This window comes from Malaclemys terrapin, chromosome 2 (genome assembly GCF_027887155.1).
Source record: "Malaclemys terrapin pileata isolate rMalTer1 chromosome 2, rMalTer1.hap1, whole genome shotgun sequence".
NCBI lineage: Eukaryota > Metazoa > Chordata > Testudines > Emydidae > Malaclemys > Malaclemys terrapin.
The window spans coordinates 212931009-212944400 of record NC_071506.1 but is presented as its reverse complement, the minus strand read 5'-3'; the positions used below and the strand labels follow the sequence as shown (position 1 = coordinate 212944400).

Genomic DNA, 13392 nt, shown 5'->3' with positions numbered 1-13392 from the left:
TTATTCCAGCTGTTTAGTAACACACTTCAGACCTCTGAAGTGCCATACATTAACCAAAAGATATGAAGCAATCACAATATCTTCCTATGTTTATTCCCTTTGGAAATCCCTATATTTCACTGTCCAGTCAGTCAATCTACCTCCCTCTCAACACTTACTCATGCTACTTTATCTTAAAGCTGAAAAGCAGGCAGAATAGACACCACTAGCGTGTGTTATTTATGAAAGGCTTTGAGAGAAATGTAAAAAAATGCTATACAAATAGAAGTTGACGGCTGTTATTAATGGATTAATTTTTCATGTTATCCTGTTCTTCACTTACTCCAGTTATATCCAACAATGCTATTCTTTCCCATTATTATTTACCTTAGAATTACCTTCCGTGTGGTATTTGGCACAGGATCGGAGCTGAGTCACCCAGTATTGTTTTTCCTTTGCATCAGCAGCTAGAACAGAAACAAAAAAAGTGCAAAAATTGTGCATAAGCCAATTGACATTACAGAAAAGGGAATGTTTCCAGCACTTGATAACAGTTTAAAAGTAACTTACCTAAGTGAAATTAAAAGTCTATTTATTGCATGAGGCCTTGTAAAAGTGCACCAGGCTAAACCAATTTAGTTAAACCAGTTACATTTTCTCAGAGACAAAGCCTAAGCCTAGGGTTACCATATTTCAGCAAGCAAAAAAGAGGACGGGAGGAGCCCCGCCCTAGCCCCGCCCCTGCCCCTCCCACTTCCCGCCCCCCCAGAACCCCCAACCCTCCCCCCGCTCCTTGTCCCCTGACTGCCCCCTCCTGGGACCCCTGCTCCTAACTGCCCTCCAGAACCCCACCCCCTACCTAAGACTCCCTGTGCATTGTCCCCTAAATTCCCCGTCCTAAGACCCCCCCCCAACTGCCCCCCAGGACCCTACCTGTACCCTGACTGCCCAAAACTTTCTCCACTCCCCCCAAAAAGCCCCCCCCCTGAATTCCCGACCCCCCCGTTTCTTGACTGCCCCCTCCAGAACCTCCCTGCCCCTTCTCCTGCCCCCTGGCCCTCTTACCCTGCTGCTCAGAACAGGGTGTTGGGCTCTGTGCGAGCCGGACACGTGGCTGCGCTCCCCAGCACAACAAAACCCGGTCCCTGGCCCTGCACAGTGCTGCCGGAGCCGGGCTGCAGGGGAGAGCTGCCGGCTCAGAATGCAGGGCGGAGCTCCTCTACAGCTGCTCCGGAGTCCAGCCCGGGACTTCCCTGCAGCCCTCCCAGCCGCTCGCTCTGCTCTGCCGGGGAGGGGGGAAATCCCAGACATTGTGAGTGATTTACAAATTCCCCCCGGACGCTATTTTTAGCACAAAAAGGAGGACATGTCCGGGTAAATCCGGACGAATGGTAACCCTACCTAAGCCTCAACCTAAGAAGATACTGTGTGGCTGAAGAAAGAAGAAAAATAACTAGTTTTCCACAACTAATTCATCCATATGATGCAGTAAAAACTCTTATTTATTAAAATACAATTCCTTTCTGAATTAGATTTTTTTTAAATTTGCTCCCAAATAATCAATTTAACTATTTTTACTTTGCAATGGAAAAGATGGAGTAAGAAATATTTAATTAAATAATAAGTTTAATATATTATTTTGGCAGGTGCTTTCGGGACCTTAAAAAGTTGCCTTTTTTCCTCCTTCTTCATGGTATATAAAGGAAGCCTAAAAAAATAAAAATTGGTGACTTTTTGTGCTTTGATTGTTTTTTTTAAAGAGGGTTTTTATTATACTAGAAAGTTGTGCCACTTTAAACTATCCCAGTACAACCCAACCATAGTGTGGATGCAGTTATCTCTGTGTAAACGTTCTTTATATTGGTACAGCTATTCCCGTATGGGAAGGGGAGTACATGTACTGAAAGAAACCGCCTTTACACCAGGATAATTATCCACACTAGGGTCTGCAACAGTATAACTATTTGGGTAAAAAGTAAAATAAATAAATTGTATCCCTAACCAAAAGTTAGACCAGTAAAACTTTCAAGTTTAGATCCAACCTTAGATATATCAAGAATGTAAAGTTGGTTTTGTGTAGTTTTTCTGGAAGACTTTTGGGTGTCAGAAGCTGTGAATACTTAACCATTACATTGAAGTGCACAAGGATGTTGAATCTTTAACAGTCTTCCCCCACTCACATGTTAATCAATCACTGAAGTTTAGTAAGTTTTACCAACCTCCCTCCCAAAAAAAATTTTAAGTAAATTCAATTCAGTAAGAGTTTTATACTCTGACTAAAAATCTCTAAAAACCCTAACATGCTGCCTTGATGCACTGAAAAGCAACATAAAAGGGCACAAGCTCAATTTTTCTCCCCTTTGCACATCACCTTTAAAATTATTGGAAAACAGTGTTTGCAATTAATACCAGTACGCATTCTATAAGAGAGTATTAAATGTATAATTCAGTTATGATGCATCAACTACTAAAAATTCTTATTAGCAAACCACTTTGAATCATCATTAAATGCCATATCAACATTAAGAACACAAATACAAAATTACACATACTGCTGAATCTCAGATTAATGGTAATTCAAATTATCAAATTAATTTTAATGATAAGGGAACAGAAGAGGGAATATTTTATTAAATTTCTCATCAGCTATGTTGCCAGTATAACAATTCAGTAATAAGCAGCATGCTGCTGTGCATAATCTTGTAAATCTCAGTCAGTAGGCAGAGCACTGTAGAAGTTATGAGAACACTATTCGTAACTGTTCAAAAACTAAGCTCCTTGACAGAAAATCCCTTTGTTACTTTGCTACACATCCAAATGTCTATGCAATTTAAATATTGTGTTCAAATCTTTATGCCTCTTCATTAGGGTTTCTGTTTGCTTTACAGTAAATTCTAAAATATGATGGCTAGCTAGTTTGTGGTTAAATTGTTAAGTCTAGCCTAACCCTCACCACAATTTTTTTTTTTTTTTTTTTTTTTAAATACAAGTATATTGGACTGAGATTTGTCACACATCAAGCCAACCAACAATACTGCACCATCCCTACTATGCCACGGTTATGACACCATAACAGTAGATTGTATAATTTCCTATGGCAATGTACAAAATTGCAGGTTATTTTTCCACTGTATTGTCTAGCATGCAGTAAGGTAGCCATAATCAACATAACTTCAACTTGATTTTTTGTCATAATTGTGAAAGAAGGTAAAGACTAAAAAAGTTACAAGAATGGGAGGAAAGGCTAGTCTTATATAAGCATGTTTAAGAAGTAGCTAGTAGATTACTATACCTCTCAGTTTATATATCTCTCCATTAGCAAAGTATACTACCAACATGTGTGGCACTTCGTCACTGAGAGAGATTATAGCTCCAGCTAAAGACAGGGCTCCTCGTGGCTTCTGGTTTTTACTTTGTTCATTCACAAAATACTGCAGAATCCCAGTCTCAAAATCCAGCACAAAGTACCTGTTCAAAGAAACCACAATTGTATAGTTTTTCTTTCAAAGAATTTTTCACGCAGCTACTGAAAAACAAGCATGGGTTAAATTTAATTTAAATTTCACAGAAATGTTAAACAAGGAGGAAAACCTTTTTTGTTATATAGTATCCTGTACACTTGAGGATAAATGTATCAAAACAATACCTTTATTTCAGTTTGGTGATAATACAGAAGAGTCCAGGTTCAATGAATGGACATGGGAAAAGGTGTTTCTAATTGAACGTGATCTTTAAAGAAAGTCACCCCCCTCCACTCATACAGATGTCATTGAAACATCCCAAATGTGGTGCCCTGTCAAATATATCTATGTGCCAAAAATGGAAAGCTAGGTGAGTATGGCATTTTATGCCTGTCACTTCTGGGTTTGTGACAAGCCCCTGTGCCTGGCAAGGCACTTACTACTTTATGACATCATCTGTCCAGAAACCCAGAGACACCTCTGCAGCCACCTGAGTCCACTTGCACTGTATGCGAAAGGGTGGGCCTTATTTGCCTAATTATACATGCAAATATGACCCTCTCATTTCTCTTAATACTTCTTTAAAAAGGAAATATGCAAATACTTTTGTACAGGGTTGAGCAGAACACAAGATATTACAAAATATAATCAGAAGGGAAAATATCACATAAGTCCCATTATGGCTGGGATTTTCAAAGCTGGTCTAAGGGATATAGACATCCAGTTCCCCTTAGAAATTAAAGTAGGAAGTACAGAAACCAGCCTGTAGGATTGCAGTTGATGGGGGCTTAGGGAGGGGAATCTTCAAGTCAGCAAATCTATCACTTTGCCAATAAAATTCCAATAGCAGGGGGAAACCCATCCATCCAGATATTCAAATAACTAATAGTAGGCAGGTGTCAGTCCCAGTGAAAATCCATCTGGATAACAGTCACTGATTCAGAGAGTCATCAAGATATAAAGGATGAAAGCAAAGTCTTATGTGACCAAATGAAAAGAGAGTTTGCTTAAAGCAGTACTACCCGAGGTAAGCACTTTATTTGAAGCTTACATTTTAAGATTGGTGAAACAATCAACAGTCCACTTTAGCCATCTCAAACTGAGTTACTCTAGCCCAGCACTCAAGAGCTGGAAGCACAAAGCATTTCTTCTAATCCATCTTAGAACTGTAGAAATCTTGATGCATATAAATCCATCTTTAAATCATGTACACTGAACCAAGTCTTCAATAATGTATAACCTTTGCCAAAGTAGTTGAAAATTCTGTCCTATTTCAGGAAAAATGGTCTATTAAACACAGCAGATAAGACAGAAGATCTTACGCAGATGCAGGTGGCCTCTTATAGCACCTAACAACATGTGGATAATGACACTAAAGTAAGCATTTGGCAGGGCATTATTTGTTGTTGTCCTTCTGGAACAAAGAACAGTTTCATATTGCTATGCACAGATTCACGTCAGTTGCAAAGTGCTGTTAGTGATTTACAGTTCTGCAGCTCTTGTCTGTAAAACTGCAACTTGCCTTCAAAACAAAATAATAACCTGGGTGTCATCTTTGACTCAGCCCTATCTCTGGACCCAAACATCCAGACTGTCTCTAAATCTTGCCACTGCTTCCTACACATTATTTCCAGCATTGCCCTGTCTGTCTAGGCTTTCGAAGTTCTTGTCCAAGTCTTTATCTCACATTTCAACTAACAAACTTCACCACTCTGGCACAATTGCTGCAGTCTCAGGCTGGTCAAGCCCACTCAAAGCTGCTGGTAGGTCAATCTTCCCGACTCGTTCTAACCGCTTTGTTCCCCACTTTGCATGCCTCTACACTCTCCCTTGCATCAAACACAAGGATCTTGTCCTCACCTTTAAGGTCCTTCATACTTTAAACCTACTCTTCCAAAACATTTTTATTTTAACAGAGAAAAAGTGAGGTTAATGGTGCAATGAAGACCCCCAATCTCAATCACCCACTTCCTCTGACACATGCCTCTATGCTTTTTGCTATGGGAAAAACTGCCCATCACAAAATTGGTAGAACCACTACTTTCACCTCCCTTCAAATACCTCTGCTTACAAAAAAATACACCTTAACTACTGAGATAATGACTAGGGAGGTGATGAGCTGAATCCCCACACAACCACCACTATTTGGCTGTTTCATCTCTCTGTCACATCTGGTCATAAACTTACAATTCTGAGCTCTCAGGGGCAAATATTGTCCGTGTGTTACTTGTTTGTATGACGGATATCTATGCACAATGGGATACTCATCTCTGACTAGGGCCCCCAACTGCTACAATATTAAAATAAAATAACTGATAAGTATGTTAAATATAGCAAAGAACACTATTTAATAGCCTACTGAATTCAGTGGACCAGGAAAAGAGGGGGAGGGGGGAGAGAACAGAATACTATTAGCGAGGGCTTTGATCTGACATTTTAATCCATTTGTGCCTGTAAGGTAGTGACCAAGCATTCTACCATTTTCACAAGTCAAATACAGTTTTACAAACTTAATGTTACCAGCTCACCTATTTATAATAAAATATTAATATTTAGGCTGGCCTTTTCAAAGGAGCCCATGCAAATTAAGTGCCAAACTTTGACTGAAATTCAATAACAGCTGGGGATTTTAACTCACACAGGCTCCTTTGGAAAGCCCAGCCACAAGCTTTACATTTTTGTATTACATCTCTATATATAAAGGTCATACAGGGGTTTGGAACATGCAACTTTCCATACTGTATAACTTCCACCCCATTTAGTCAAGTATAGAGTTTTGTGTATCTCTTCCCTCAAATTGGCTTAACACTTATTCCAAAGCAACAGCCAGAAATTTCAAGTTATTTTAAATAAATCAGTAATTTTTATCTTTCAGTAAGAAAAAAAACACAACACAGCAAAAATAAGCAGTATAAATCATATCCTGTTTGGACAAGAGCTTTCATAGGGTAAAGTCTGCAGTAGGCATCTTGAGATACAGGGAGACCATCAGACTGAAATTTAGACAATTTCAAAAGGAAAGATAAAATTACTTGCATGTATTATACTAGTCCATAAGTCTCCCTGTCAATCTCTGTGATTTTGAATCCTGTTTTCCTACTTTTAAAACATTTTTCCCTCTTCCTTGTTGATGTGTGAAAATTTTACAGAAATGAGAGAGCTGACTCACCAACTAGATAGGAAACGACATGAAAAGGGTAATAAAAATACACTGTAAAATCCACAAAGTAAACAAAACTGAAAGATTAAAGAAAGTATTTTGTCTAATCTTTGTCCAGTGTAGTAATTTTAGGAATTTACCTGTTAAATAAACAGGGTACAAAAAAGTTTCTAAATCATCTTGATCTGAGTGCATCTGTCCAGCAGTCCAACTGACAGTCTCTTTCAGTTTGTTTTCATGACATCACTTATTTATCTAATTAAATAAATTGTTCTCATGAAAGCCGTCCTGGGCTTGAGATCTTATTTACATTGTTTCCATCCCTTTGATGTTCAGCTGTGAACACACTTACCACCGTTTTAGACAGGTCATCCTTTTGGTCAGCGTATAGTACATTTCGCATCTTACGCCACCTTTAAGAAAGGTTATTATTGTCTCCCCTTTCCCACACAAATTACCATTATATCTAATTCAGGAAAGATCCATAATTCAACAAACACTCTTTCCATTTCTTTCTAATCAACATGTAATTTTTGAAAACGTTCCTGTAAACCAGGATAAGAAATGTGTAAGACAAAATATACCCTGTGCATATACAACTTCAGATAACACCAATCAGAAAGTTTTCATTTGTCTGGCATCTACTTTGGTATTAGGGTGATGTCTACCCTACAAGCGCTACAGAGGCAGCAACACCACTTTAGCCCTGTAGTGTAGACACTACAACGTCGGAAATGATTTTTCCATCACTGTAGTAAACCCACCTCCTTGAGAGACAGTAGCTAGGTCAACAGAAGAATTCTATTGACCTAGATACATCTATGGGGGCGTTAGGTCAATCTAACTATGTCACAGAAGGCGTGAAATTTGTCACAGCCCTGAGTGGTGTAGCTGGGTTGAAGTAAGTTTTAGGTGTAGATCTGGCCTACCTTTAAAGTACAGGAGGAACAGGGAAGGATTAGATTTCTACCTTCCACAAGTAAAAACAAAATGAATATACAAAACAGTGGGGAAGGAGAGAGGGAATGGACATCACATACATTTTTGGAAATTGTTATAAAAGAAAAGAAAAATGTACAGGGGAAATCTCCCCTTTGAGTTCTGGAAGTCATTTATTCAGAATATTACAAACTATACAAAAAGAATTCTGGTGCCAACTTGTTTACATCTATTTAATCTTCAGATCTTTTTCTCCCTTTACATTTTATTGTCATTCCTTTCACACAATATACATTTATCCAACAATGATACAGGACTCTAGATTTCTATATTTAGTTTTAAAGATCAATACTTATGAAAATTTTACCATATCCTTCAGAAACTGCCCTGGTGGGGATAATAGGGAAAATTACATAATACTAAACACTTACAATAGAAAGACACACACAAGACACATTAACTTAACAATAGCACCATTAACAGATGTCTCCCAATTGACAACACGGTCATATAGACTGGATTGTGTTATGAACGTTCATTAAGAAGAGTGACTAAAAGCAAATTAAAATGTTATTGCTTTGGCACTGGTAAAGCTGATTAAGCACCACTCTAAGCAGAAAAGTGAAGTTATATAACAAATATCCCAATAATTGTTTATATTTGATGTATCTTGGTCCTATCTGAATTAATTCAATCTGTTTTCATGATCAAAATGATTGGTCATCTAAACCTACATTACATAATGCATATGAGGTAAAGCCAGTGTACATTACTACTGTTAGATATGATCGGATATGCTGCTGTTCAAACATTAAATTTGTCACCATCCATAACTGTTTAACGAGTGTTTGTGTGAGTACATCAGCCAGGTCCAAAACAGACACATTACTGATGCTATAAACAACAATGTTAAACACTCTGCCCTCCTTCATGAAAAAAAAATTGTTGATTGTTTTCTGACATTTCTAGTAAAAAACAAAGTAAATTAATCAGAAGCTTGACTTTTTATAAAAGTAATTCAGGATCTCATCAATACCACTGAATCATTACAATTAACTTATTAATTTACCTACCATATTCCAAACTCTTCCGCTTTACCTTAGAAAAATCTCCAAAATGTACTTATTTAACAACTGATCCTCTCCACTCACTCTAATACGCTTGACTTCTATCTGTTGCATACATTCATCTTAACAGTATTGAAAGCAAACAAACACCATACAATATGAAATATGGCCATATTTCATTCTATTGTCTGGGGAAAAGCAAAGAATTAAAAAAGGTTCAGTCATTCAAACTACAGCCAATTCTTCCATATGGATTTTGTGGACTTATTACTATGAGAATTTACTACTGTAGACACAGGATGATTTACATATTTATATTCTTCAATTAAAAGATTTAATTGGAAAAATGTTTTTAGATTTTATGGCTTATTAGGAGAGTTATGCCCAGGTTTTATACAATGTCTAACTGAACTACAATACTTGGGTATCTTCAGTCTAAGTCATTTTTCTTGCTGGGGGCAAATACATTGACATACAAGTCTTGGATCACTGCAGTTTTCCAGTCTGACAAATATTTAACCCATCGGAATAGCAGAGTTATACAATATTGGCATCTGTGATAGAAATGGGCAATTTATTAATTACTTCAATAATCTCAAAATAATTAATACACTTTTCATCATTTGGTATCCTCCTAACATTTACTATTTCTGAACAGAGGCAATACATTACCCAGTGCTACAACAGGAAAACAGCAGCTCTGAATTTTTCAGTGGCCTTCTTCTCGATTGATGTTCTGTTGATTCCTCCACCCAAGTTCTCTTCATTTAAAATCTGTTCTTCAGATAAGTGTTTTCCCAAGTCACTGACAAAATATACTGCAGAATACTCTCTCTTTTAATTTTGCTTTACCAGAAAAGTGAAATTTGTTCAGACTACTAATGTCTCTTGTTTTGGTGCAACACAGCCAAGCCTTCACTCAGTAATTATAGATCATCCATAATAGAATTGCACACTCCAGCATTTGCCAGACAAGTTTGGTAAGTAGTAACTCTCACATGTCTACTAAGACGGTCACATTGTCCTAGTTTATTGTTCAAGACAACCTATACACTACGCTAGAACTTCAGAATTCAATTAGGTAAAAATCCATGTTTATATTTTGCTGACCAAGACGTCACTTTCACAAGAAAGGCTGGGGGAAATCAGATTTCTTTTATTTATTTATTTGTTTTTAAAAAGAGAGAGTATTATATGCTTGGTCTACATTTAAAAGTTACACCAGTAGAGCTGTGTCAGTTGGGTGTGATTTTTTTTTTATATCACCATAGCTATGCTGGTATAAAGCCCTAGTATAAATGCAATTATATCAGCAAAGAAGTCCTTTTGCTGGTACAGCTTATTTCTCTTGGGGAACTGGTATAAACTATATCAGCAAAAGAATTTTTTTTTTTAAATCAGTTTAAGCCATGCCTATGCTAGGAGTATTTGCTGGTATAGCTATACCAGCAAACCCTTTCTAACGTAGATAAGACCACAGAATCAGTGACACACAACATGGAACACCTCTTCAGATTTACTTTTTTGTGTAGAGACCTGTAATGATGCGCACTCACTCTCATGAGCATCCCCTTGGCTGAGTGCACCCGCCTGCACTCACTCACTCTCAGTTTGTCCCTGCGCTGGGATAGAGCAGTGCCCCAGGGCTCCCTCCCTGGAGACAATGTTTTTGCCCTCTTGGGCTTCCTGGCTACAGCTCTCCAACTGGGCCACTATAGCTCAATTCCCCCTTTGGGGTGCCTCACTGTCCAGGCCACATCCCACCTGTGGCTAATAGGGGGAGGGAGGGTCCTGGGCCGGCCCACTACTCTGGGTCCCGGTCCAGGGACCCTATAGATAGCAACCTCTGCTGTGTCCCTTTATGTTGCACGACTTCTCGAATTCCCTGGGCCACTTCCCCCCGCAGCCCCACACCATCTTCGCCCCTACTGCAAGGCCTTGTCCTAATGGAGTCTCAACAACCAGCTCAGAGCTCCTTCTGGCTCTCCCCGGCTTCTGGCAGTGCTGTCCTGTCCGGGGTTCTGCAGCTCCGTCAGCCAGCCACACACGATCCACACTCCTCAGCTCCAGCAAGGAACTGAACCCCCTCTGGCCCTGCAGCTCTTCTTACACTAGGCTGCTGGGCCATGGGCAGCAGGTGAACCGCGGGCTTGGGGAGGCTAACCTGGAGCTGGCCCACTCCTTCTGCTCAGGGACCCCCACCTCCTGCCCCGTTCTCTCACCGGAACCCAGAGGGGTCCCTCCCCAGCCCCAGAGCACCCAGCGGGCAGGCAGCTGAGCACGGCCCCTGCAACCCATCCCGGAGCGCTGGGTGGGCGGGCAGCACAGCCCCCAGGCCTGGAGCGCCTGGTGGCGCAAGCACTGGCTCCAGCCAGCCCAGGACAAGGGCGCCAGATCCCTCCCAAAAGTGCGGGGCGGGGTCCCTCACCAGAGTTCTTGCCCATGTCCCAGGCCCACCATCCGGGGCAGGTGGAGGGACCCAGGCTCCCCACAGCTGCCCACGCAGCTCTCTGACCAGGGTCCAGCCAGGGGAATGAGAGGGGGGCTCAGAGTCGCAGCCCAGCCATGAGGAGAGCCGGGCGAAAGCTGTGGGGAGCCACGGTGGACCCTCTACCTGCCTGTGGTGCGGGGGGAGGGGGAGGCCCAAGCAGCCCCCGGCCCATGTCCCCAGCTGCCTGGGGCAGGTGGAGGGTCCGTGACTCCAGGTTCCTCACACCTGCCTGTGCAGCTCTTACCATGGACAGGCTGTGGCTCCGAGGCCTCCTCCCCGCAGCCAGAGCTGGGTCGAGGAGAGCCAGGCAGGCAGCTGTGGGGAGCCGGCATGGAGGACCTTCCTTTTGCTCCAGGCGGCCAGGGAGTGGGGACACAGGCTGGGGGCTGCTCTCAGCCCCCCTACACCCCAGGCAGGTGAAGGGTCCACTGCGGCTCCCCAAAGCTGCCGAGCTTCCCGGCCAGGCTCCACACTGGCCTGGCCAGGGATTGAAGTGGTGGGACCTCAGGGGGAAGAGGGGGGGAATGGGGTGGGGTCTGCCCCAATGAAAAGTGGACAGGCCTTTCAAAAAGTGGGGGGGCTATGGCCCCTTGTCCCCCTGGTTCCAGTGCCACTGGCCCAGGCCCCGGCCAAGAGCCACAGCAGAGCACGGCGTGAAGAGAAGGGAGCCTGGGGGTGGAGTGTGGGCAGGGCCACACAGGCAACTTGAGTAGGTTGAGCCTTCCCCTGCCTTTGATACTTGCCACCCATGTGCTGGGCCCTGATTGGTTGTGTCCCACACAGCCACTCTAGACACCTTGGAGGACCCTCTCCACTGCACTTTTTTGTTATAAGACCCTAATTTAAACTTTGAAAATACAGGTTTTACATAATTTAAGAACAATATCTATAGTCACACACTTCATTGCTTACGTAAGTAAAGCCGTACACTCAACCGGCCCCCTTGCCCTCTACTCCAGCTAGTCATCCCACCCTCAGAATCGAGGGACCCAACTGGGAGAAGAGGGTGAGGCAGCTGCCTAAGAGGGAGACTGACCAGACACAGAGGTGCAAGAGGCTTCATTTCCATTGAAATCAGGCCCAATCAGTGTTGCAAACAGAGTAAGCTCTCTAATCTTAAGCCCCAGCCTGAGATCACTGCCTCATCCCTGTTTCCAGCGTGACTCTGTTCCCTGGCTACAGGCCTCTGTGACGTCACTGGCTCACCCCTGAACCTATATAATCATAACCACTACGTTAGTGAAAATCAGGTTTTTCCTGTTTTAACCAATATCAAAACAGTTCTGCCCACGGATACCCAGAACATTCCCTGACACTTCTGAATTGATTGAATGTGGTCTTCAGAGCTTATTATGTTATAGACACACAAATGACATACAGCTGAGTGTAAGGCCTCACTTCACTTAACCAAAAACACTTCAATGGAAAATTTTTTAAAATTCCAGTGGAAACAATTGTTTTTAAACAGATTTTGTGCTAGACTAGGTTGCCAGGTGTCCGGTTTTCGGCCGAAATGCCCAGGTGAAAAGGGACCCTGGCAACTCCGGTCAGCACCACTGACTGGGCTGTTAAAAGTCTGGTTGGCGATGCAGTGGGGCTCGGGCAGGCTCCTTGGCTCCACATGGCTCCCGGAAGCCGCAGCATGTCCCCCCTCTGGTTCCGCACGCTGCCCCTGACCAGCTTTGATCCCCTTCCCGCCCTCCAAACCCCTCGGTCCCAACCCAGAGCCCTCTCCTGCACCCCAACCCCCTCTGCCCCAGCCCCAGCCCAGAGCCCTCATCCCTACCCTGCACCCCAACCCCAGCCTGAAGCCCCTTCCCACACCCTGAACTCCTCATTTCTGGCCCCACCCTGCAGCCCACACCCCCACTCGCACCCCAATCCCCTGCCCCATGAAAATGAGTGAGTGAGTGAGGGTGGGAAGAGTGAGCGACGGGGGGAGAATGAGCGATGGGGGGGGGAGGTGAGTTGGGTGGCCTTGGAGAAGGGGCGGGGCACGGGCAGGGCTTTGGAGGAGAGGTGAGGCAGGGCAAGAGTGTTTGGGTTTTGTGCAAGTAGAAAGTTGACAACCCTAGCTAGAACAAGTAAACCTGAAAGTACAGTAGACTAGAAGTGGATTATAAACAAGTGAAACCAAGTAGTCTAGTCTATTTTCACTGCCAAATTATTTGCTTCTTGTAATTGACTTAAAGAGCATTGTAAAATTTAGATTTTTTTCAGTTGTTTTAATAAATCTGTGGTGTTATTAGTTAACAGATAAGGACATTTACTTTTAAAAAGTATGATATTTAACAT

General features: G+C 42.4%; 1 protein-coding gene across 1 annotated transcript in view; it reads right to left on the bottom strand.

Annotated features, from left to right (window-relative positions):
- The window catches only part of OSBPL10 (oxysterol binding protein like 10), a 179707-nt gene that overhangs the window by 125571 nt on the left and 40744 nt on the right, over positions 1-13392 (bottom strand). Inside the window, exons 2-3 of the mRNA XM_054019842.1 lie at positions 3272-3447; positions 367-446 (exon numbers count right to left, since the gene is read on the bottom strand). Coding sequence (XP_053875817.1) covers positions 367-446; positions 3272-3447 — 256 coding nt within the window. The remainder of the gene's footprint in view (positions 1-366; positions 447-3271; positions 3448-13392) is intronic.